Below are 25,353 nucleotides of genomic sequence, written 5' to 3' on the forward strand. Positions count from 1 at the left end.
AGATTCTTGTGGTCTGAGTAGATTCTGACCGGAAGAGGAGACCCTTCCAACAAATGTCGCCACTCCTCAAGGGCTAGTTTATAGCAAGAAGTTCTCGATCTCTGATAGCGTCATTCCTCTCTGCTGGCGAGAAGGTTTTTGAAAAGAAACCACAGGTTACAGTCTTGCCCTTGGAGTTTTTCTGGGTAAGAATGGCACCAGCTCCTACAGACAAAGCGTCAACCTCTGAAAGCACAGGAGCTGAAGCAAATGCAGACTTTAGGTGAGAGAAAGCCTCCTCGGCCTCTGAAGGCCAAGACTTAAGGTTAGATTTCTTTCTGGTGAGAGCTACAATAGGAGCGACCAAGGAAGAGAAGTGTGGGATGAACTGATGATAATAGTTGGCAAATCCCAGAAAGCATTGAATAGCCCGAAGACCAGTAGGATGGGGCCAATCAAAAACCGCAGACTGTTTCTCTGGATCCATCTGCAGGCCTTGATGGGAGACAATGTATCCGAGAAACAGGAGACTAGACCTCTCAAATAGGCATTTCTCCAGTTTGGCATAGAGATGACTCTACGAACATGAGAACGATGCTCCTCAAAGTTGGAAGAGAAAATCAAGATGTCATCAAGATACACGACAACACAGGTGTAGAGAAGATCTTGGAAGATATCATTGACGAATTCCTGAAAGACAGCTAAAGCATTGCAAAGGCCAAATGGCATCACAAGATATTCAAAAAGTCCATCTCGGGTATTAAAGGCCGTTTTCCATTCGTCTTCTTCTCGGATTCGAATCAGATTATAAGCTCCCAGCAAATCCAATTTAGTAAAACCTTGGCTCCCCAGAGACTATCAAAAAGTTCTGAGATCAGAGGAAGAGGACAGCGATTTTTGACCGTGATTTTGTTGAGACCCCTATAATCAATACATGGACGGCGAGAACCATCCTTCTTGCCTATAAAGAAGAACCCTGCACCAGCAGGGGAGGAGGACTTTCGGATAAATCCTTTTTGGAGGTTCTCCTGGATATATTTTTCCATGGCTTGAGTCTCAGGAACTGACAAAGGAAAGACTCTTCCGCGTGCTGGCATTGTTCAAGGCTGTAAATCAATGGGGCAGTTTTATGGACAATGTGGAGGTAAAGTCTCGGCCTGCTTTTCGCAGAAAACATCAGAATAATCCTGATAAGGGGATGACAGGCTAATCATAGGAGAAAAGGAAGAAACTACTCTTGGCCGGACTGTCCCCAGCGAGTAATCTCTCCTGATTTCCAGTCAAGTTGCAGAGAATGATGTTGGAGCCAAGGAAGACCAAGAAGTAGCTGAGAACTACAGTGAGGAAGAACGTAGAATTACATTTTTTCCTTATGCAAGACTCCCACTTGCATGATGAGAGGCTCTGTGTGGTATAGCACCTTACAGTCCAGATTTTGTCCATTGACTGAAGAAATTAACAAAGGCTTGGCTAGACGAGTTACAGGGAGACAATATTCATGTACCAGAGAGGCATCAATGAAGTTGCCAGTGGAACCGGAGTCCAAGAATGCAGAAGCAAAGAAAGAAGTCTTGGCAGAAGTGTAGATTTGAACAGGTATAATCAAGCAAGAAGAGGTAGTATTCACATCTAGGGACACCTCTCCCACGTGCCCTAGATGCAAGCATTTCCCGGACGCATTTCTGAGGACGTAAAGAACAGTCTTTGAGAAAGTGCTCTGGACTGGCACAGTATAGGCACAAATTCTCATTGGGTCGTCGGGATCCTTCCAGCTGCATTAAGAGTACGATCCACTTGCGTAGCCTCTTCGGCAAGAGGCAAAGACGACTGTAGAGGTGGACGTTGGAACACGGGTGCCAAGTGAGGAAAATGCCATGTTCGGGCAGGTTCTCTTTGCGTATGAAGTTCTCCCTGCCTCTAGGTAAAATGCACATCAATATGTGTGGCTAGATGAATTAGTTCACACAAGTTAGTCGGAGGATCACGTGCAGCAAGAGCCTCTTTTATTCTACTGGACAGTCCTTTTTTTTAAAGTAGCACACAAGGCTTTGTTGTTCCATGCCAATTCTGGGACTTGTCCCACTGGGACAGGATGGCCCATTGGAGAGGACGGCAGCGGAATTGAGCGAAGGGCACCGCATCCATGGCGGCTACCATCTTCCCGAAAACGGACATGCAGGTGCGGATGGGAAATGGGCCTGGAGTTTGTCCTCCGGCAGGGAGACACGAGCAGCCGCTGTGTCGAAGTGGAGCCCCAGAAAAACCAGGGACTGGGATGGGGACAGATGGGACTTCTCGTGGTTGACAATCCAACGGAACCTGGAGAGGGTCTGGAGGGTGATGCTGAGGTTGGCCCGATTCTGCTCCAAGGAGGGCGCCTTGATGAGCAGGTCGTCCAGGTACGGAAGAATCGAGATGCCCCGAGAGTGGAGAAGAGCCACCACTGCCGCTAACGTCTTGGTAAAGATGCGGGGCGCAGTAGCCAGCCCGAAAGGTAGGTCGACAAATTGGAAATGACCCCCGGGGACAGCGAACCTGAGGAAGCAGTGGTGGGCCGGGAAGATAGGAATTTGTAGGTGAGCATACCGGATGTCCACAGAGGAGAGGAACTCCCCTTGATTTACTGAAGCCACAACCGTACTCAGAGACTCCATCCGAAAATGCCTGAGGCGCACGTGTCGGTTCAGGAGTTTGAGGTCAAGGATCGGACGAACCGAGCCGTCCTTCTTGGGGACCACGAAGAGGTTCGAGTAGAACCCCGAGAAGCGGTCCTGAGGAGGGACCGGAACAATCACATCTTGGGAAAGAAGATTGTGGAGGGCAACCTGAAAAGCTGCAGCCAGAGCTGGGGTCCGAGGGGGGTGGGACCGGAAAAAACGATCCCGGGGCATAGAAGCGAACTCTATGCGATAACCCTGGGAAACTACCTCCTGGACCCAGGAATCCTGGACATGAGCTAGCCAAACGTCCGAAAAGAGGGACAGGCGACCTCCCACCCGAGGGAAAGACTCGGATGGGGGCGCACCCTCATGCCGAGGAGGGCTTGCGGGTCCCCGACTTGGGAGGGGGGCGGTGAGAACGAGGTCCCGACTTCCAAGAGGGCCGAGACTTGAAGGACGGAGCCCTCTTGTCCTGAGAGGCCTGGGGCCTATCCGTGCGGCCTGAGAAGCGGGAAGGGCGAAAGGAAGGAGTTCCCCGCCGCGTACCCGAACGGCGCAAGAGAGAACTTTTCCCCCCAGTGGCCTCTGAGATTATTTCATCAAGGCGCTTACCGAACAAACGAGACCCCTGAAACGGGGGTTCAGTGAGAGAGCGTTTAGAGGCCACATCGGCATTCCAAGCCTTAAGCCACATGGAGCGCCCGAGGGCCACCAAGTTGCCCGAGCCCAAGGCCGCGCAGCGTGCCGACTCCAAGGAAGCCCAACTGAGGAATTCACCAGCGTGGGCGACCTGCTGTGCCTGCTGTGTGGATCAAGCATCGCCATGCTCCTGTCGCCCCATGCTAGATAAAACAAAAAAGGGAGAGAAATTCTAAACCGAACCTGATACTAGGAAAAAAACAAAAAGAAAGAGCAGGTCTGGAGAGCTCCAGAGCTGCATCTAGCCTCCTCTGACACTAAGCTGAAACTGAGTTGCTCAGAGCCAGTAGGCGGGTATATCCTGCCGGGAGGAGCCAGCCTTCTGTTTTTTTGCCTAGTGTCAGCCTCCTAGTGGCAAGCAGCATATACCCATGGTCCTGTGTCCCCCAATGAAGCGATCGAGAAAATATAAAATAGTTATGATTTTTTGAAGGCGAGGAGGAAAAAACGAAAACCTAAAAATAATGCGCTGAGTCCAAATGGGGTTAAACTCTTACACATGTAGCTAGATGCAGACACTTTTCATTGATCTTCCCATACATACAAAAACAATTATCAGTAAGCAACAGGTGACAAGTACTTTTAACCCCTTAAGGACCAAGTGTTTTTCTGTTTTTGCACTTTCATTTTTTCCTCCTCACTTTTTAACAATCATAACTCTTTCAATTTTGCACCTAAAAATCCATATGATGGCTTATTTTTTGCGCCACCAATTCTACATTGTAATGACATCAGTCATTTTACCCAAAAATCTACGACAAAACAGCAAAAAAATTGCGCAACAAAATTGAAGAAAAACACCATTTTGTAAATTTTGAGGGCTTCCGTTTCTACAGAGTATATTTTTAGGTAAAAATGACACCTTATCTTTATTCTGTAAGTCCATACAATTAAAATGATACCCTATCATAGGTTTGATTGTGCCGTACTTTTGGAAAAACTCATAACTACATGCACGGAAATTAATACATTTAAAATGGTCATCTTCTGACCCCTATAACTTTATTTTTCTGCCTACGGGGCGGTATGAGGGCTCATTCTTTTGCGCCGTGATCTGAAGTTTTAATCGGTACCATATTTGTTTTGATTGGACTATTTGATCGCTTTTTTCCTTTTTTTATGGTATAAAAAGTGACCAAAAATAGTCTATTTTGGACTTTGGAATTTGTTTGCACATACGCCACTGACCGTGCGGTTTAATTTACGATATATTTTTATAGTTCGGACATTTACACACGCAACTTTGACAGCAGCGATCTAAAGGGTTAATAGCAGGCCGCATGTTGGCTATTAACGCCGCCCCCCCAGCTACAGGAATCAGCTGGGGGCCAGCCGGTATGACGTGGGCTTGAGTCAGGAGCCCGCGTCATACACCGTTAACGGCCATTGGACGAGTATAGACGTCCATGGTCGTTAACAGGTTAAAGGGGTAGTCAGGGGACTGAACTTATCAGACACTTTTCCCTTAATCTTTGGATAGGGGATAAGTATCTAATTGTGGGGTGTCTGACAGCTGGGACCCCCCGCAATCTCCTGTACAGGGCCCCGTTCACTTATCAGGACGAGCGCAAGTCACCAGCGCATTAGCCAGTCACCAGCTGCGGCGGGATATCACTGTGGCTGGTGATTGGCTGAGAAGGCTGTCACTTGCGCTAGTCCAGGAAGGTGGGGCCCGTGTATAGAGCATAAGTGTCTGATAAGTTCAATTCCCTGGACTACCCTTTTAAAGTCAAACATTGACACCTTTTTGGTATATGTTAAATTACTATCATACCTCTTTGTCTTCAGTAAGCTTGGAGAGCAGATATACTAGTGGGTCAAGATTACGTGTGTTCTTTGATTTTAACTCTTCATATTTCTTTAGGAAATCTTCTGGTGTCCTGGAAAACTCTGCTATTTTCACCTATGACAAATTTGTGTACATTTTAATGCATTAAAATAAAAATTATGTACTTAAAAAATAATATATCAATATCCCCACATGGCTTAAAGGGGTACTCCGTTGGGAAACTTTTTTTTTTTTTTTTTTAAATCAACTGGTGCCAGAAAGTTAAACAGATTTGTAAATTACTTCAATTAAAAAAATCTTAATCCTTCCGGAACTTATTAGCTGCTGAATACTACAGAGGAAATTCTTTTCTTTTTGGAACACAGAACTCTCTGCAGACATCACGAACACAGTGCTCTCTGCTGACATCTCTCAATTTTAAGAACTGTCCAGAGCAGGAGAAAATCCCCATAGCAAACATATGCTGCTCTGGACAGTTCCTAAAATGGAGAAAGATGTCAGCAGAGAGCACTGTGCTCATGATGTCAGCACTGTGCTCCAAAAAGAAAGAATTTCCTCTGTAGTATTCAGCAGTTAATAAGTACAGATTTTTTTAATAGAAGTAATTTACAAATCAGGTTAACTTTCTGGCACCAGTTGATTAAAAAAAAAAAAAGTTTCCACCGGAGTACCCCTTTAAGGGCTGGTAAAAAAAAGAGACTGTGATGGATGTCTACTAGTCATGTATAGGCTATAAAGGCACCTGTTTAAGGGGAAACTTTCATCAGTTTCATGCTACCCAAACCAAAAGCCCTGATTGGGTATAGTAAGAAATCTATTAGCAAAGGCCGGTGGGAGAAGTTGCCAGAGGCAGTGGTTCAGGCAGTAATGATAATAATGTAATGAGTGATTATGACAGGTTCCTTTTAACTTATGTGTCAAGAGCTTATTGATAGATTCTTATGATGTACTATGACTCTGGATGTTAAGTTGCTCGATTACCAGAGCCTAGCACACTTCTTTGCTCACCCTTACCTTACAGCCCTTGATTCTCTGATGTACAGGGCTCTTTATGTCAATCAAGGTGGGGCAAGAGGTCAGAGTAAGCGGGGAGGAAAGCCAGGCTGTAGCACTTGGGCAACTTTGCTCCACCCCCTTGGGTGTTGGCAGAGAAATAGAAAAGTAATTTGATAAGTTTGTGGACCAAAATCAAATAAAGGAAAGGAGTAGTTTGCTTTTTACAGGCTAACAGCAATCCAAGGTGTCTGCAGCAAATGAAACTGACAGATTCCCTTTAGGTACATTTACATGTACAGTGTTTGCTGCGGATTTGATACTGTATTAAATAATTTAGTTACATTGATTTACACAGCATCAGATCCACAGCAAACACAGTACGTGTGAATGTACTCTAAAGGATTTCATAAACACAAACACTAATTCAGAATTTGATAGATAGACAAGAAGAACATACAATAAATACTTTGAATGTTACTGGATAATTAGGCCTGTGATAAGGCATCAATGCAAAAAAAATAAATAAAAAAAAATGATCACAATCTCTATTTTTCTTTGTACAGACTTGATAACTCAATAGTTTAAAGATATTTACCTTGGCACTGTGAGCAGACACACTAGTCGTGACATATGGTGTGCGATTCTTCTGTAAGAGATCTATGTAAAGCTCAGCTCCCTCAGTTCCATGCACACGGAGAAGACTGATGAGCTCATTTACATCATGATGAATTCGGAACTCACTCATTGTGGATGTCTGAAACAGATGAAAAAGTAAGTTGCATTTCTATGAAAATAAAACAAACTATGAACAAAAAGGGGAATCTATTAACAGAATCTGACAATATTCTGTCATCAAAAAGTCACAATTATTTATGCAAGCACTGCGTCAAAATTTGCAACTTCACACTTTATGCCAACCACAAGATGTGCCTTTTAATAAATAAGTAGTAGGATACCTCTGGTCTCTAGTAAGACTGCTAAACTTGCTTCTGTTCTATTATAAATTATTGAAGCACAACAGGTTAAAATGGTTTCCCATATGAAATTTAGAATGACAACACACTATGCAGTTGCCCATATGCAGTAAATACATATACAATGCTGTTAACCTGCATTTTGTCAGTATTTGCTATGTAGCATTTAAGGTGTAATTCCTGAAACTGGCAATGCATGTTAGGGTACGGAAACACTACGTTTCTACCCCCATAGAAGTGAATGGGGTTCGCTACTGCCATTAAAGAGGTTATCCAGGAAAGAAAAAAAATGTTTTATATATCAACTGGCTCCAGAAAGTTAAACAGATTTGCAAATTACTTCTATTAAAAAAAATCTTAATCCTTTCAGTATTGATGAGCTGCTGAAGTTGAGTTATTCTTTTCTGTCTAAGTGCTCTCTGATGACACGTGTCTCGGGAACTGTCCAATGTAGAAGCAAATCCCCATAGCAAACCTCTTCTACTCTGTGCAGTTCCCGAGACAAGCAGAGATGTCAGCAGAGAGCACTGTTGCCAGACAGAAAAGAACAACACAGCTTCAGCAGCTGATAATTATTGGAGGGATTAAGATTTTTTAATAGAAGTAATTTACAAATATGTTTAACTTTCTGGAGCCAGTTGAGATATATAAGGATAACCCCTTTAACAGTATAAGTCAGCATCCTGTCAGAAAAGTAGTGTGTTCATACCCTTAAGAACAGCATTTCAGTAACATTTACAACATATTATAAACAAGCATAACATGTTTACAGGCTGGATTGCCTCTTAGATGCAAATGTGCTACATTTTATTTAATGTCTTTTTAATTATTACAGACATATAATTAAGTGCTGGGTACTTCTGTTGAGCCCAGTTGTAGAATGTTTTCACGTTTTTTGGATAATTTATACTCCAATAAATGTTTTGTTTGCAAACTGCAAAATAGTATAGCTGTAGCAAAGTAAATGGATGAAAAGCATCAGAAAAGGAGATTTGAAAATGTCAGAAAAACTGTGTGAAAGTTTGAGACTAGTTTTGCAAAAATTTTATGATTCAAGCTTAAGAAGTATAGGTTGTTACAAAAGGTGGAGAATTGCTGTGGGCAAGGAAAATGGCACACAAAGCTGACTGCTACATAGAGGACCAGAAGCCCAATTTGAGAGACTGTGTTCTCAGTTTGCCTATACGGGGAAAGAACGATATAGAGACTGGGGAGATTTATCAAACCTTACACAAAGGAACAGTGGGGCCCATAGCAACAGTCAGATGGTCTCTACAAAATGAAAGATTCCAATACCACTCCAACCTCGACGGAAGAAAAAACGGTCCGGTTTCGCAAAGCGTAGAATGTTTTAATAAAATACGTTTTTATCATCACTTCTGGATACCCTTATTGGCAGTGCCTATTGTCCTCCGTGGAGGTTGGAGTGGTATTGGAATCTATTATTCATGCCTGGGAGCATGAGGAGGAATGTGCAGCAGCCTTAAATGACTAAAGGGGAGATTTATCAAAACCTAAGGAGAGGCAAAGTTGCCCTGTTGCCCACAGCAACCAATCAGCTTGCTTCTTACATTCATAACAAGGCCTCTGAAAAATGAAAGAAGCGATTTGATTGGTTGCTATGGGCAACTTTGCCTCTCTACAGGTTTTGATAAATCTCCCCCTAAGTGCTTATACGTGTTGTGCCGGAATTTGCACCACAGTTTTAGAGGAGTTGATCCTCGGCTCACTTTAGGAGAGTTGATACTCGCGCTTTTTTGTCTTTTGTATTTTAGTCTACAACATGAAAGACACAATATAATTGGTTACAATAGGCAGCTGCTCCAATAATCCTTTGCACAAAGTTTCATAAATCCCCAACGTAATGGCTGAATCTGCCAGACACATGTGGGAGAAACAGAGTTTCAAAAATCTGACTAAATATAAGGTTAATACCCAGAGCAAACACAGTTTGAAGGTGAGCATAAGGCATTGTGGGCACAATTACAGTGGTCCCTGGATAAGCTTTTGTACAAGCTTGCTTTGCAAGGTGCTACCAACCAGAAAGTGAAGGTGTCTAAGCCAAAGAGATGTTATACTAAGGTGAGCTCCTGTCTGGTGGCAAGAGAAGGGTAAAAATGGTGTTGCAAAGGGCAACCAGTGACAGCCAGGTTTTGCATGTTTGAAAGTGACAGTCTGTGTAATTTAATGTCCTGCTTCAAAGTGGCCAAGTAATAAGAGGTCATTTCTGATAAGGCGGTATGTCATTTCTAGGAGTAACTAATCTCAACTGGCAGATGTAGACACAGAAGAACACAATGAGCCATGTTGGAGGTGTAAGGCCAGGTCCACACAGAATATTCCGTTGCCGCAGAGTTCCACTGATTTCAATGGGATTCTGCAGCACTGTTCACATGGCAGAATTTTCCAGAATTCATATTCTAGAGGTCGCAGAAAGAATAGTCAAGTCTATTCTTTCTGCAGAGGCCGCAAAGAAATGCATTGCAGTCTATGAGACGCCACGCTTCTGAGCGGTCCTAATGCCTGCCGGTTAGTCAAATATGTGGAATGTCCACACCTGTTTTTCGTGCAGATATTCCGCACATTCTTTGCCCATGCAAACATCACCTAGAGCCAAAAAATGTGCACCTGAATACCAGGTGGTCAGAGAAAGCACTTATCTTCTTGGGGATGCAGGGCGTACCTGTACGTCCTGCGCCCGCTCCCGCAATATAACGCAGAGTCACACGGTGACCCCGCGTCATATTGGGTCGGACCCGGCGGCTAACGGTAACCGGAATCCGGGGCTAATAGCATTCCCGGCAGCTCAGTCGGGCTGATCGGGACCAATGCGGTAAAACCTCGGTAAAGCCTCCGGCACGTCCGATCGCCGATTGATTGCTCCAAGCCTGAGATTCAGGCTTGAGCAATCGACCGCCAATAAAACTGATCAATGCTATGGCATAGCATTGAACAGTGCTGTAATCAATGTACTGCATGTTATAGCCCTTATTGCAAAGAAAAAAAAAAAAGTTAATGATTTAAAAAAATCCCATTTAAAAAAATAAAAAAAAAATAAAGGAAAAATAAATATAAACATATGTGGTTTCGCCACGTGCGTAAATGTCCGAACTATAAAAATATATCCTTAATTAAACTGCACGGTCAATTGCAAAATCCAAAGAAAAGTCAACTGCAAAAAAAATCCAAAGTCCAAAATAGCGTATTTTTGGTAACTTTTGATACCATAAAAAAAAAAAAGCGATCAAAACAAAAATGGTACTGACAGACTTCAGATCACAGCGCAAAAAATAAGCCCTCATACATCCCCATATGCAGAAAAATTTAAAAAAAAAAAGGTATAGGGGTCAGAAGAGGACATTTTTAAACATTTTAATTTTCATGCATGTAGTTATGATTTTTTTCCCGAAGTAAGACAAAATCAAACCTATATAAGTAGGATATCATTTTAATTGTATGGACCTACAGATTTAGGATAAGGTGTAATTACCATATTTTTCGGCGTATAACACGCATTTTTTAGGTAAAAAATTTTTAGCCTGCGTGTTATACGCCGATAAGCCGCTGCAGTTGAATGATTTAAAGCGGGCGCTTTAAATCAATGAACTGCAGCAGCGGCTTTTTCAGGTGCAGAGATCGCCACCGCTGCCGGCTTCTCTGCCCTCTGTCCTGGGGTCCCTGCTGCCGCCGCTTCTCTCCCCCTGTCTATCAATGCCGCTGTCCCTTCTCTCCCCCTGGCTATCGGTGCCGCTGCCCCATTGCCGGTGCCGATAGCCAGGGGGAGAGAGGCGGCGGCAGCAATGGGGCAGCGACGCCGACAGACAGGGGGAGAGAAGGGGCAGAGGCACCCATTTCCGGCACCGCTGCCCCGTTGCCTCCCCCATCCCCAGTTGTATAATTACCTGTTGCCGGGATCGGGTCCGCGCTGCTTCAGGCCTCCAGTGTGCGTCCCCTGTGTCGTTGCTATGCGATGCACGGCGTGGCGCAATGACGAGTGACGTCACTCGTCATTGCGTCTCGCAGCGCATAGTAACGACGCAGGGGACGCCACAACGGAGGCCTGAAGCAGCGCGGACCCGACAACAGGTAATTATACAACTGGGGATGGCGGAGGCAACGGGGCAGCGGCACCGGCAATGGGTGCCGCTGCCCCTTCTCTCCCCCTGTCCGTCGGCGCCAGCAATGGGGCAGCGACACCGATAGACAGGGGGAAGAGAAGGGGCAGCGGCACCGATAGCCAGGGGGAGAGAAGCGGCGGCAGCAGGGCTCTAGACCCCAGGAAAGGCAGGGGGAGAGAAGCGGGCAGCGACAGCCTCTCTCCCCCTGCCTTTCCTGGAGGCTTCTACGGGGTAAGAAACAGTGTATCAGGGTATACACACGCACCCTCATTTTACCAAGGATATTTGGGTAAAAAACTTTTTTTACCCAAATATCCTTGGTAAAATGAGGGTGCGTGTTATAGGCCAGTGCGTGGTATACCCCGATAAATACGGTATTACCGAAAAATGCACTGCATAGAAACGGAAGCCCCAAAAATTTACAAAATTGCGTTTTTTGTCGCACAATGAATTTTGTTACACACACAAAAAAAAATTTCTTGGTTCCGCTGTAGATTTTTGGGTAAAATGACTTAATGTCATTACAAAGAAGAATTGGTGGTGCAAAAAAAAAAAAAAAGCCATCATATGGGTTTGTGGGTGCAAAATTGGAAGGGTTATCATTTTTAATAAGTGAGGAGGATAAAACGAAAGTGCAAAAACTGAAAAACCCCAAGGGGTTAATAATACATTGGGGAGATTTTATCAACTACAATGTCTTGTTTCAGGCATAAATTCAGGCATGGATTCTGCCGAAAGAATAAACATGACCATTCTTTCAGCAGGGTCTGAAATTTTAGTTTCCGTCATGGAAATTCAGTAGTGTGCACAATGGGAGGCCACTGGACCCGAATTTCTGAGCTCAGAAATTCTGTAGTATGAACAAAGCCTCAGTAGATCTTTCTTTCTGCGTAGGGGAGTGGGGTATAGCCCTGTCAAGGAATAAAAAGAAAAATATATTTAAAAGAACTATTATACATATTTAAATATAATAAAGAGCTACTCCTCTCAGCCTTCGCAAAGCTCAGCATCTAGCCGACCCCCACAAACTTAACACACAATGCATCCCTTACCTAAAACACAAAGAATATTGGGAGAAAGAAGAAAAGACAGGGGTCGCTCCCTGGTATCGTATATCAAAAAGGTGTGCACCCTCCACCACACCGAAGGGATATACTGACCTGTAAAACAAAGTTACACGTTGGTGTGTAACTGCAGTGGTAAGGGAAGTGGAACCGGTATCAGATTCCAGGAAGGAAACCAATTTGGAGAAGAAAACATACAAGCAAAAAACTGTCTATGAGGCGCATGTCAAAACAATTTATTGATCAAAGTAGGGACGACGCTTTTAGGCACCAACTAGTGCCTTCCTCAGGTCCACCAAGATTTCTATAGACAAAGAATTATATATAAATGGTCTATTCTGATATAAAAGAAAAATGTAATAGGACATAAAATTTTATATTATATTGGTAGGTAACAACAGTAAAATTTGTGAAATTCATATATGAAAACTAAAAGTTGGGCTAAAAACATTTTTTTAGAGTGACATTAAATTCAAATACAAAAATGCCCCTAGTGATGGCGGTATTGCACATGACATTCAGCAATATTCGATAGTGGAGGCATAGGGGGAGATTTGTCAATTTTGTCTGTGAGAAGCTGCTTTTTATGCATTTTTTTTCTCATTCTTTTCTACGGCTGTGCGCCTTATTTTCAAAAAAAGGCGCACAGACTTGATAAATATTGCATATTTTTTTTATTACCTAAGAAAGCGCTTGGAGACGCCAAAAGCACAGGCATTTTCCACAGAGCATTTTTTTAAAGAACACCACAATCTAAAATCAGGAAACACTATGGGCAATACAGCAATTTTTCCTTGTCAAAGGGTTAGATAATTCAGTCACACGTTGCTATTTATAGGACCTTTAAAAAAAAAATGAAAACTTGGAAGTAATAAAAAAAACAACAACAAAGGGTTTGGCTTTTCACATGGAAAATTAGACTCAATTCAAAAAGCTGCAGTCAGGTGGAGATATTAAAGCAAAACTGTTCTTTAACAAAAATGCGGATTTGTAAATTAGAAAGAAACAAGATTTTTTTTTTTTAAGTTATTACCCCCACCAGTGCATTAATAAAAATATGACCCCCGCCTGTGAGCACACTACCAGGCAGACAAAAAGCCATTTTTAATATAGTTAAAAAATTTTAAGGCAGGGAGGGGGTTAGGGATAGATAGAAAAAAGGCAGGGAGGGGGTTAGGGATAGATGGGAAATAGGCAGGGACAGAGAGGGGGGAAAAAAAGGGATGGTGGGAGCTACTCTTTAATTCACAACTATATGACATATGAATATGAATTTTACCTGTATGCCTAGAGAGATTCAACAAATAATCTCTATGCCTCCACTATTGAATATACTATACTATACACTATATCATGTTGAATGTCATGTGCAATACCGCCATCACTAGGGGCATTTTTATTTGAACTTAATGTCACTCTAAAAATATGTTTTTTAGCCCAACTTTTAGTCCTCATACATGGATTCCACAAATTTTATTGTTGTTACCTACCAATATAATTTAATATGTTACCGTATGTCCTATTACATTTTGCTTTTATATCAGAATAGACCATTTGTATATAATTCTCTGTCTATAGAAATCTTTGTGGACCTGAGGAAGGCACTAGTTGGTGCCGAAACGCGTTGTCCCTACTGTAAACAATAAATTGTACGTTGTCCTGTGCTGGCCTGAGTCCTTCATTTGCATCCAAGTTTTGAGCAGCGCCTCCAAGGCAGCTTTTGCTTCTATGTTCGCTAAAATACACAGAAGACCTTCAGCCCTATCCCCTCCCGTCATTAACTTCCTTCCTAATCTAACGCACAAATTATCTTCTTCTCCACTATGATTCTTTTTATCTGATAAACTGAAACAAAAATTTGGCCAACTAATCGATTATGAAAATAATTGTTAGTCGCAGCCCTATTCCGCATGACTATTCCGCACAGACATTCCACAGCAGCAGAGTCCCATTGACTTTAATTGGATTCTGCTGCACTGTTCACATGGAAGAATTTCCAAGCCAGATGTTATAGTGCTCTCCCATAGACATAGTGCATGGAGGGGGGGTGTCGACCATACCATGCACAAGGAGAGCCGGTGTTCTGAACAACAATCTTAAAAACACTGGGGTGCCGGGCAGAAGATCCATTGGAACCCTCGTGATCAGACACTTATCCCCTATCCTGTGAAGAATGGATAAGATGTTAAGTACCGGAGTTCCTCTTTCGAATAATTTCAAATAATGTTTCTATCCATTAATGTCCCTTTTTTTTTTTTTGTTTTTTTTTGCCATTTACGTTTAAGGTCATGTGATCTGGCCTCAGTTCCTATGACTTCCTTTTTTAGCATGCTCAGTTCAGTAAATTTAAAACAGACGTTTTGATGTCCGTTACTTCTGACAGAAAGAAAAATTTGTGCATGTGTGGTATTTTTACATTAACATAAAAAACATTCAAGCACAACTGATGACTGTTTCAGTTTCTCAGACTCAACAGATCTGAAGAACAGAAAGGAATAAAAAAAAACGCTCATGTGAACCCAGCCTGATAAAATGCCATAAACTACTAAACAATATTTATCAGAGAAGTAAATAGATAATGGACAATAAGCTGACATGCAATACCTCCGCCCCCAATCACCTGTCACTGGTAGCTCAAGGCTTCCGTCACCTCCGCGGGCCTCCTCACAGGATTCAAGGCTGTGTACGTGTCGGCCAGCATTGAATGTAATAGAAAACTCTATTGTTGTTCCCCGATATAGAAGAGATCAGACAGAGTAGCCATGACAACAACACACCGCGAACCGAGCGCGGGATTCTAAAATGAGTCGTGGAACGCAGAAGGTTAGAGGTGAAATGTCACAATTACTGACGCTTACGGGCACATAAACCTGTCATGGTTTCCTCTGTGTTTTGGCCTTTTTCAACATGGCTGCTCACAGCCATTTATTCACAGTTATCAGAGACAATAGTTTTCTGCAAATGTCGCCCTCTTGTGTTTGACAGTAATGACGCATGCGTAATTTGGGACGCATGCAACACGGAATAGAGGTTTGAAACGCAAATACCCGTACACATGGTTTCCCCCGAATTACTTTCTTTGCTCTCTAGAGATGAGTCGCTGGATATCGGGCAGTTCCCTGGATTACCAGTCAGGACGAGTTTAGAAGAATCTGCGTCTTTTACTGCGTGCAGAGTCGGGTTTAGGAGAGAAGACGAGTTTTTTGAGGTGGGAATGAATAGTAATGGGCACAGATCTTATGTATAGTCTGTTCTCTGCTATTAGCTTTGGCCTCTGCTTTATCAGAGGTTTGACCCATCAGGGCACCACACTACACAGCGTGCCTTTGCTAGATAATGCCTTGGTGATTCTATCTAGATCAGTCTTTTGCAACCTGGGTGCCTCCAGCTATAGCAAACCTACAACTCCCAGTATGCCCGGATAGCCTTTATCTGCCCAGGCATGCTGGGAGTTGTAGTTTTGCAATAGTTGGAGTTACACTGGTAAATCTCTAGTTCATAGCCCTTTTTATCCAAAACCTTCATGGCCCCCAGTTAAAATGACAGTAGCAGGACACCCAGTGAGTTCCATCTATGAGTCACATTAGAAAAAGACTTGTGCATGGAACTTGCTGGTTATTGTATGGATATCCCAGCAACATGTATGCCTTGTGTGAGCTATGTCTTTACTCCAAATAGGCGGGAGAGCATCTCTGAGGGGAACCTTTTTTTCTTTTAAAGGGAACTTTTCACCAGATTTTACCCAATATTATGCTATTTGACTGACGCCTGATGATGTCCTAATATGGACACCGTACAATATAACTGTTGGCAACATGTTACAGAGAGTAAAATAGGGCTTCTCACCTGGTCTTGATGTCCTCCTTGGCGTACACTAAAGTGCTGAAAATAAAGTTTGGAAATGTCCCGCCACGTCCCAATGGTAATTGGCCACAAATAGTCATCAGGATGTGTGACTCCTCATGTAGACACGGAGCTCCGGGCTGTAATCACTCCACTCATGTGTGATTGACAGCTCAGGCACCGCCGTCATCATCCATGCCTACCTGAGGATGCTGCAACCCCTGATGACTACATGTAGCTCATTACCATACTGCACGAAACATGGGTCTCAAGCTGGAGACAGAGCAGAAAGCTTCATTTCCAAATGCAGCTATAAGCAGCAGGGAGTCGGTGAAGATATTCCGCCACCAATCTCATAATTAAAAAAGTGATAACAAAAAATGACTATGGCCGTGCTGTATTATAGTCGTTATATATATATACACCGGAATAGTTGCAGCACTCCCAAATAGAAAAAAATATGCGTGGGTGCCAAGAGTCCTGGGTCTGATCAGGACACCTTTAGATAATCCAACAAGTGATGGCGCAGCACTCCAAAGATAGAAAAAAACGTGAATTTATTCACCACGTTACCAACAGCAACGTTTCAGCTCAACACTAGAGCCATTTTCAAGCATGATTGAAAATGGCTCTAGTGTTGAGCTGAAACGTTGCTGTTGGTAACGTGGTGAATAAATTCATGTTTTTTTTTCTATCTTTGGAGTGCTGCGCCTTCACTTGGTGGATTTTATATATACATATGTATGTGGATTAAAGTAACCTGTAGTCTGGAGATGTTTCTTGACTATTTGTAAGTGTTGATAAAAAGGGGGTAGATGTGTAGCTCACTCAAGCTTACAATCCTGAGGTTTGTCTATATCCCCTAATAATGTATAGAAAGCATATATAATCTAAATTATATATTATACCAGTCCTCAAAGGATAGTAGAAAAAGAATACAGAAGATAGGAAAACCGAGAGAAAAAAAGAGCAATAATGGCAATATTAAATGGATGATAATAAGGTTCATGAATCAAGGATAAGAAAAATATAGAACAACATTTATTAAAATATATAATAATTTACATCTGGGCAGGGCCCTTGCACCAGATGTTGTATTAAGATAGAAGGCTTAAAATATAAGAAAATACTATGAAACAACCACCTGTAAAGAATAAATATAAATGAATAACCTCAAATAGATGTCCGTATATAAAGACGTAATAAAGTATGAGTCCAATAATGATGCGGTTACTGATATTCTCAATGACAGTTCAGGGAGTGATATAGTTAGTTATTGATTGCCAGGGATAGTTCAATATAGATCAATATAATCAGTAGTGGATAGTTGGTAATACCTGCAAGCCGGGATGTGGTTCCACTTACTGTAGATGTATGCGGCCGGCGTCCTCCAGGATCACAATCTCAGGAATGACGGTAGAGTCTGCGGTGGCACGAAGTGGCGTCCGGCCTCCATACAGGTGAGCGGTCCCGGCAAAAATGCAAGCTGGCACGGATATGCGTCCAGCCCAGACATTCCTCGCAGGTATTAGAATGATACAACGTAGGCAATAGTCTTATCGCAATCCCTGGCGTCCTCGTGTTGCAGTTGATCGCGCGTGATCACCAGAGGTCCACAAAATGGGGTACTGCAGCGCTGTCAAGGCTAGATTCGGGCTATTGGGCTTGGTGGTTGTAATAAAAGAATAAGTTAAATTAAAGGCTATACGCGTTTCAAGATTATACCAAAGTATGATTTTTATAGCCCGAATCTAGCCTTGACAGCGCTGCAGTTCCCCATTTTGTGGACCACTGGTGATCGCGCGCAACACGAGGACGCCAGGGATTGCGATAAGACTATTGCCTACATTGTATCATTCTAATACCTGAGAGGACTGTCTGGGCTGGATGCATATCCGTGCCAGCCTGCATTTTTGCCGGGAACGCTCACCTGTTTGGAGTCCGGATGCCACTCTACCATCATTCCTGAGATTGTGATCCTGGAGGACGCCGGCCACATACATCTACAGTAAGTGGAACCACATCCCGGCTTGCAGGTATTACCAACTATCCGCTAGTGATTATATTGAACTATCCCTGGAACTGAACTAACCCTGGCAATCAATAACTAACTATATCACTCCCTGAACTGTCATTGAGAATATCAGTAACCGCATCATTATTGGACTCATACTTTATTATGTTATTATTAGGTATCATACCTTATTATCATCCATTTAATATTGCCATTATTGCTCTTTTTTCTCTCGGTTTTCCTATCTTCTGTATTCTTTTTCTACTATCCTTTGAGGACTGGTATAATATATAATTTAGATTATATATGCTTTCTATATATTTATAAGTCTTCTAGGTATGACCTGTGCCAAAGTACTTGTGCATGGAGGGGAAGAGGTAAACTAGAATTAAACAGGATCTCTGGACCATATAAGTGATTACATTGCAGTAATAACCGCTGATGTGTTTTTCAGTCTATTCTATCAAGCCCAGTCCACCATGACAACTTCAAGCCCTGCGCAATTATATAGCCCCTTATATCTTCCAATGTTGTAATAATGCCCACCTGTGCCCTTCTTCAACAAAATAATGTCCGTTTGCCTTTAAAAACTCAACATGTCTCCTTAGTGCACCAGAAAATCATGTCCCCTCTCTATCCCACAATAGTAATAACACTCCTTTTTGTGGAACCTAAAAATAATAATGTCCGCCACTGCTGCCTACTGGGTAATAGTTCCCCCTTATTTTCTCCCAGTACTGATGTAATCTCTGTTCCAGGAAGCTAACGTCCTGAGTGTGGGCTCGGCAACTTGTAAGCAGCAGGCCTAATGCAGCCTGTGGCCCAATAGAGAGAATATGGTGGGGCAAGGAGCTAATGACTATATGTTTCATCTTTATCCACATCTGGAAAATACAGTTGGGAGCTGTGACAAAAGTGGTGCTGACTTACACATACATCATAACACAAGTTAAAATAATGTTTTTAATATTAAAGTTCTTATTCTTCTAATAGTCTGAGACCTATATTTTAAAATTGTATAGCAAGCCGTGCCACCCTACTAGTGCTATCCAGATTTTCGTCATGACCCAATATTACAATCTGCAATTAGCATCATGTAGTTATATATAGTTTCCACCCTGTCATGACAGCACCACCAGAGAGATGCACTCCTCCCCCAGGGACAGGAAACCCGAAGCTTAAAAGGAAGTGCATCTCTCCCAGACCCCGGTGGTTTCCTGTCCCTTGGAAACTTGGAGCAGTCAATCTACTGGATTGATGCTGGTGGAGGGGGCCTGGGAAGCAATGTCCCGCGAAGTTGGGATGGAGGGTTCTCCATATGGCTCTTGGTTAAGAGCCTTTCCATTGTACCCCCAGCCTGGTAGTTACTAACATCCCCCATCCCCCCCCTACTCCCTCCGCCGACCGTATCTCCTGCGCTGCGCCGGCCCGTAGTTCGGGCTTAGGCGCAGAATCCGGTATCTTTACTGATGCTGTAAATCTTCTGCGGAGGATGCGGTGGGTTCCGGGGCAGCTGTGGAGTCTTGTAGTGTGCTTCGGGGGCTGTGGCCATGTTGGTGGCAGAGCTATAAAGGTCACATGAGCGCCGGCTTACAGATGGTGGTGGCTGGTAGAGGAATAAGGCCGGAGACCGGAAATTACATCAGACGCTGGTCTCTGGGAGGGGAAGGGCAGCAATTTTAAATGAGGAAATCCTCTTTCTGATCCCTTGCCTTCTTGGGTGCACTGGATAGCCAGCTTCCAGGAGGGAGTGTGGTCAGCATGAGTTCCCAGGAGGATGTGGGCAAACTGGATCATCCAGAGTCTTCCCCCCGGATCCCTTCCTCGGTATTTCAATGGCTATGTGGTGAGTTTGTTCCTGCTTCTTTGGGGTTCAGACGCTTAGTTATATATTTTTTTTTTATATAGGATTCACATAAGAAGGCATCTAAAAAGACTAAGAATAGAGAGTGTGCAATCTGCAGAGCAAGTTTAGCTGCAGCTTATAACAAACCTAACTGTATTTCATATATAAATAAAGTAATGCTGGCAGATACCCCGAGCCTGTTGCAGCAAATGCAGGATATGGTTAAGAAACAGATAAAGGAGTCTCTTAAAGGGATACTACTAATGCTGAAATTTTTTTCCCCTCAAGCTATGAATTTTTCCCATGCCGGTTGGGCCCCCCTCGAATGACTTAATTATCAGCCGCAGTGCACTGTCATATGTGACCCGCGGGCACTGTTCTGCTTCTCGGGGGGGGGGGGGGGGGGGGGGAAATACTGTTAAGGACCGTTGAACCGCCATAACTTACAAAAATACAGTGATACACATTTTTAGTTATACCGACCAGCTCTAGATACTACCATCTACCCTCTCCACTCCCCAGCCTACAGCTACCCATTCTGTTCCCATAATAGAGGATGAAGAAGAAGGGTTAGTCAAGGTTCATTCTGAATCAGGAGAGGAGTCCCTTTCCTCAGACGAGGATTTATCGGGCAAGCCTGCCTTCCTTTTGGAAGATAAGGACCAGCTGCTTAAGTCAGTAAGATCAGCTATGGGACTAGAGAAGCAAAAAGAGGCCAAGTCTATACAGGACATAATGTTTGAGGGCCTGGAAGTAATGAAGCATAGCATGTTTCCCATACACAGAACAGTGTCCCAATTAATTTAAAAGGAATGGGAAAATCCGGAAAAAAAATCATTTATTCCAAGGGCCTTAAAGAGGAAGTAGCCCTTTGATGATTCAGATACAAAAAACTGCAATAGAACTCCAAAGATTGATGTAGCCATTTCAAAAATTTGCCATACCAAAGGTGCCATACCCTTTGAGGATCTCGGGGTATTAAAAGATCCTATGGACAAAAATCAGTGGGATTCTTAAAGGGGTACTCCGGTGGAAAAACAATTTTTTTTTTTCTTTTTTAATTCAACTGGTGCCAGAAAGTTAAACATATTTGTAAATTACTTCTATTAAAAAATCTTAATCCTTCCTGTATTTATTAGCTGATGAATACTACAGAGGAAATTTTCTTTTTGGAATGCTCTCTGATGACATCACGAACACACTGCTCTCTGCTGACGTGGGATTTGAACCCAAGGACCCAGCACTGCAAGGCAGCAGTGCTAACCACTGAGCCACCATGCTGCCCTTAGAATACATCTGCTATGTATGGTTGCTAAAATGGACAGAGATGTCAGCAGAGAGCACTGTTGCCGTGATGTCATCAGTGTCCAAAAAGAAAGGAATTTCCTCTGTAGCATTCAGCAGCTAATAAGTACTGGAAGGATTAAGATTTAATAGAAGTAATTTACAAATATGTTTAACTTTCTGCCACCAGTTGATTTAAAAAAGAAAATTTTTTTTTCCAATGGAGTACCCCTTTAAAGAGAACCTGGGAAATGGCAGGAGCAGCCTTAAAACCCAACATAGCGGGTACATCTGTAGCCCATTCTATGATCTTATGGATTGACCAGCTATCTGCAGATATTCAAAATGACACTATTTTGGAAAATTGTCTCACTTTGGGGGAAACCACAGACTTATTTGCCACGATAAAAAACTGTCAAGTGAGGAAATTCTACTCTCTGTCCCCAGCGGACAAGCCTCTAGTAGTAGATTCTCTATCACAGGTATGAACTTGGGATCTAGCATATGCCTGTCGACCCTTAATTCTTTATTCTCTGATCAAAAAGGTCAGGGAGGACAAGGCCACAGTAATTCTTATAGCCCCCTTTTGGCCTCGGAGAGCATGGTTTTCGTGTCTAAGGAATTTGCCAATCACGAGTGCTTCCGGATCTACAGAATTTACTAGTACAGGGTCCAATAGTTAACCCAGTGATCAAAAATTTACACCTCATGGAGTGGCTTTTGAGAGGATGATACTTAAAGCAAAAGGCCTTTCAGAAGCAGTAATCTCCACCCTTCAAGCAAGTAGGAAGCCAGTCACCAATAAAACCTATTTTAGAATATGGAAGAAGTATATTGAAGTATGTAATGTCTCATCAATACATCTCAAGAAACCTAATATTACATCCATTCTTGAATTCCTGCAAAAAGGGTTTGAAAAAGGTTTGAGAGTGGCTACATTAAAAGTTCACATCTCTGCTCTAGGAGCTTTGTTCAGCCAGAAAATCGCAGACCACCCATGGGTCGTAAGGTTCATTAAGCTGGTGAAAAGATTACAGCTAACAAAACAAGTTTGGGTTCCTAACAGTTGTTCTTAATTCTCTATGTTTACATCCATTAGAACCTTTATCTTCAATCCCTCTTAAAATATTGACTCAAAAAACTGCACTTTTAGTGGCTATAACTTCGGCTAGAAGAGTGGGGGAGATTGCAGCTTTATCCACGAATCCACCTTATACTCAGATATTGGATTTCATGCCTAAGTTAGTGTCCTCATTTCTCAAGATATAGTTCTACTTTCCTTTTGCAACCACCTGTCCAATGAGACAGAGGAAAAATTTCATACGTTGGACGTGCGTAGGTGTGTCATTGAATACCTTCAAAGGACTAGGGGAGATTTATCAAAACCCATGGAGAGACAAAGTTGACCAGTTGCCCATAGCAACCAATCAGCTTGCTTCTTTCATTTTTTAGAGGCCTTGTTAAGAATGTAAGAAGCAATCTAATTGGTTTCTATGGGCAACTGGGCAACTTTACCTCTCCACAGGTTTTGATAAATCTTCCCCTAAGCCTTTTAGGAAAACTGACAGACTGTTTTGTTTAAATTTCTGGTCCAAATAAAGGAGACAAAGCCAATAGTGAATCTATCTCTAGGTGGATTAGACAAGCAATCCCTTCAGCCTACATTTCAGCAGGGTTAACTCCTCCTGCTGGATTGAGGGCACATTCATATAGAGCCATTGCATCATCCTGGGCAGAGTTTAGGGGAGCCCCTATTCAGCAGATATGTAGGGCAGCCACGTGGTCTTCCCCCTCACACCTTCTACCGCCATTACAGGCTGAGCTTGGGGGCCTCTTCTTCCCTATCCAGTCGTAAGGTTCTGCAGGCTGTGGTCCCACCCTATGTTTCTCTGGTATTCTCTCTGGTGGTGCTGTCGTGATAGGGTGGAAAGCCGGTAATTACTCACCGGTAATTCTGTTACCTCATAGTCACGACAGCACCACAACCTATTCCCACCCTTTTTCCCGACTAGGGATTATGCACATTGGTGATTTATATTAAAAAAAAAAAGAGAGGAAAATATATTTATATTTGTTCTTATGGCGTTGGTTACTCTTATGGCATTAAAATATTGTATTATATGTACTGACTTGTTGGAAGTGTTTTTCTAGGTCTCTGTAATTCACTGGGGCCTAGGAGAAATGCACTTCCTTTTTTAAAGGGGTACTACCGTGCTCACAACTTATCCCCTATCTAAAGGATAGGGGATAAGTTGCCTGATCATGCGGGGTCCCGCTGCTGGGGACCCCCACGATCTCGCACCCAGCACCCCGCTCTCATAAGGCCCTGGAGCGAACATCGCTCCGGGTCTGATGACTGCCGATCACAGGGCCGGAGTATCGTGACGTCACGGCTCCGCCCCCATGTGACGTCACGCTCCATCCATCAATGTAAGTCTATGGCAGGGGGCGAGACAGCTGTCTCGCCCCCTGCCATAGACTTGATTTGAGGGGCGGAGCTGTGAAGTCACGATCACCGGCCCCGTCATCACACCCAGAGCGGATGTTTGCTCTGGGGCCTGATGAGAGAGGGGTGCCTTGTGCGAGATCGCGGGGGTCCCCAGTGGCGGGACCCCGTGCGATCAGGCAACTTATCCCCTATCCTTTAGATAGGGGATAAGTTGTCAGCACGGTAGTACCCCTTTAAGTTTTGGGTTTCCTGTCCCTGGGGGGAGGAGTCCATCTCTCTGAAAACAGAATTACCGGTGATTAATTACCGGCTTTCCCCTCATGGGGTTTTCCGGTCCATCCTCAGTGTAGGCCATCAATGTCTGATCTGTGTAGTGCCAAAACTCATCACATTTAGAAAACCCCTTAAATCTTGGTTGCTGGAGCTTAGAAGACTAGCAGCAGGGTGGGCAAGAAACATTAGCAGAGTCTCTCCATGTATTGCCAGAGGGACCCTTCTCCCTCCCCCCCCCCCCCCCCCCCCCCAACAACAAAATGCAAAAGACAAACCTATATATTACAGGGTTTGACCAGGACTAGAAAACAAATAGCTGCTTTTTTCCAAAACAGTGCCACAACTGTCCTCAGGCTATGTGTGGTATTACAGTTCAGCTTCATTCACTTCAATGGAGCTAAGCTGCTGAGGACAAACTGAGCAAACCGAGAACGAGAGTGGTGCTGTTTCTGAAGGAAAGCCATTATGTATTTCTGATTCTGGATAGTCCCTTCCCTCTCAGTGCTGGAATAGTACATTGACTGGGTGTTTTTAAATGAACTGCCATGTTATTACAGGACATTAATGGTGTGGATGTAAGAGCTGTGCTATCATTTGCAGTAGACTCTGGTGTATTGGTGCCATGCTTCCGACAAACTTCCACTTTGCGGAGCTGCAGACGTTACGTAGCAGTGCCACTCATCCAATCACTGCGCGTAGCAATGTCCCGCCTCATTGATTGGCTTAGCGGCGCTGCTACATCACATCTGCAGCTCTGTGAAGGGGAAGTTTGTCAGAAGCACGGCACAGAGCCTGCAAGGGAGGTATGTAGAAGCTTTTCTATATTATAAGGCAGCCCGGGCCCTTGCTTTAAAAAAAAAAAAAAATTCACTAGACAACGCATTTTAAGGGATGACAGCAAGTTTTTTAATTTTTTTTTATTAAGGTGGCACCAGAAGCACAAACTGCAGCTGCTATAACAAGTGAACCTCTGCCAGCAACAATTTGGTGCAGCAGGCTGCTGCTAGTGAGCCTACCCCTGACCCATGGACTCCTTAGCCACTGCAGGGCTGTTATGCCCTGGCTATTAGTTAAGCACACCTAGCCCAGTTTCCGTTTTTGAACTTGCCTTTTTGGGAATCTCATATTTGTATTTTTTTTAATGCTTGTTGAGATTTATTTTAATTTCTTTGCAACAATGTTTGTCTTGCTGACTATAACTTGTATACTGTTTACTTTTTAATGCAGGATGGAGATGTACATCGCCATTTGTACCTCCAAAATATATTGACTGGAATTGGAGAAGTGGAAGCAAGGTCCAGGTATGTAAAACTTGCTAGTATATTATTATTTTCCTTCCCTATAATGCCTCTGTGTAGGAAGAGG

At 43.3% G+C, this 25,353-nt stretch overlaps 2 protein-coding genes across 7 annotated transcripts in view; one reads left to right on the forward strand and one right to left on the reverse strand.

Moving 5' to 3' along the window:
* The window catches only part of TUBGCP2 (tubulin gamma complex associated protein 2), a 104,441-nt gene extending 89,402 nt beyond the window's left edge, over positions 1–15,039 (reverse strand). The window contains exons 1-3 of one of the 2 annotated variants that reach the window (XM_056531204.1): positions 14,900–15,039; positions 6,719–6,877; positions 5,113–5,241 (exon numbers count right to left, since the gene is read on the reverse strand). In XM_056531204.1, coding sequence (XP_056387179.1) covers positions 5,113–5,241; positions 6,719–6,868 — 279 coding nt within the window. In that variant the 5' untranslated portion in view covers positions 6,869–6,877; positions 14,900–15,039. Of the gene's footprint in view, positions 1–5,112; positions 5,242–6,718; positions 6,878–14,883 lie in introns of both variants that reach the window. The other variant, XM_056531206.1, reaches the window with a different exon arrangement.
* The window catches only part of ZNF511 (zinc finger protein 511), a 66,820-nt gene continuing 48,325 nt past the window's right edge, over positions 6,859–25,353 (forward strand). For 2 of the 5 annotated variants that reach the window (XR_008846488.1, XM_056531208.1), the window contains exons 1-2: positions 15,335–15,487; positions 25,216–25,289. Coding sequence is in view for 4 of the 5 variants with exons in the window: in XM_056531208.1 (XP_056387183.1) it covers positions 15,335–15,487; positions 25,216–25,289 (227 nt within the window). In the remaining variant the exon portion in view is untranslated. Of the gene's footprint in view, positions 6,895–14,967; positions 15,103–15,334; positions 15,488–19,898; positions 19,983–25,215; positions 25,290–25,353 lie in introns of those variants that run through there. The other 3 variants (XM_056531211.1, XM_056531210.1, XM_056531209.1) reach the window with 3 other exon arrangements.

This window comes from Hyla sarda, chromosome 7, assembly GCF_029499605.1.
Source record: "Hyla sarda isolate aHylSar1 chromosome 7, aHylSar1.hap1, whole genome shotgun sequence".
Lineage (NCBI taxonomy): Eukaryota > Metazoa > Chordata > Amphibia > Anura > Hylidae > Hyla > Hyla sarda.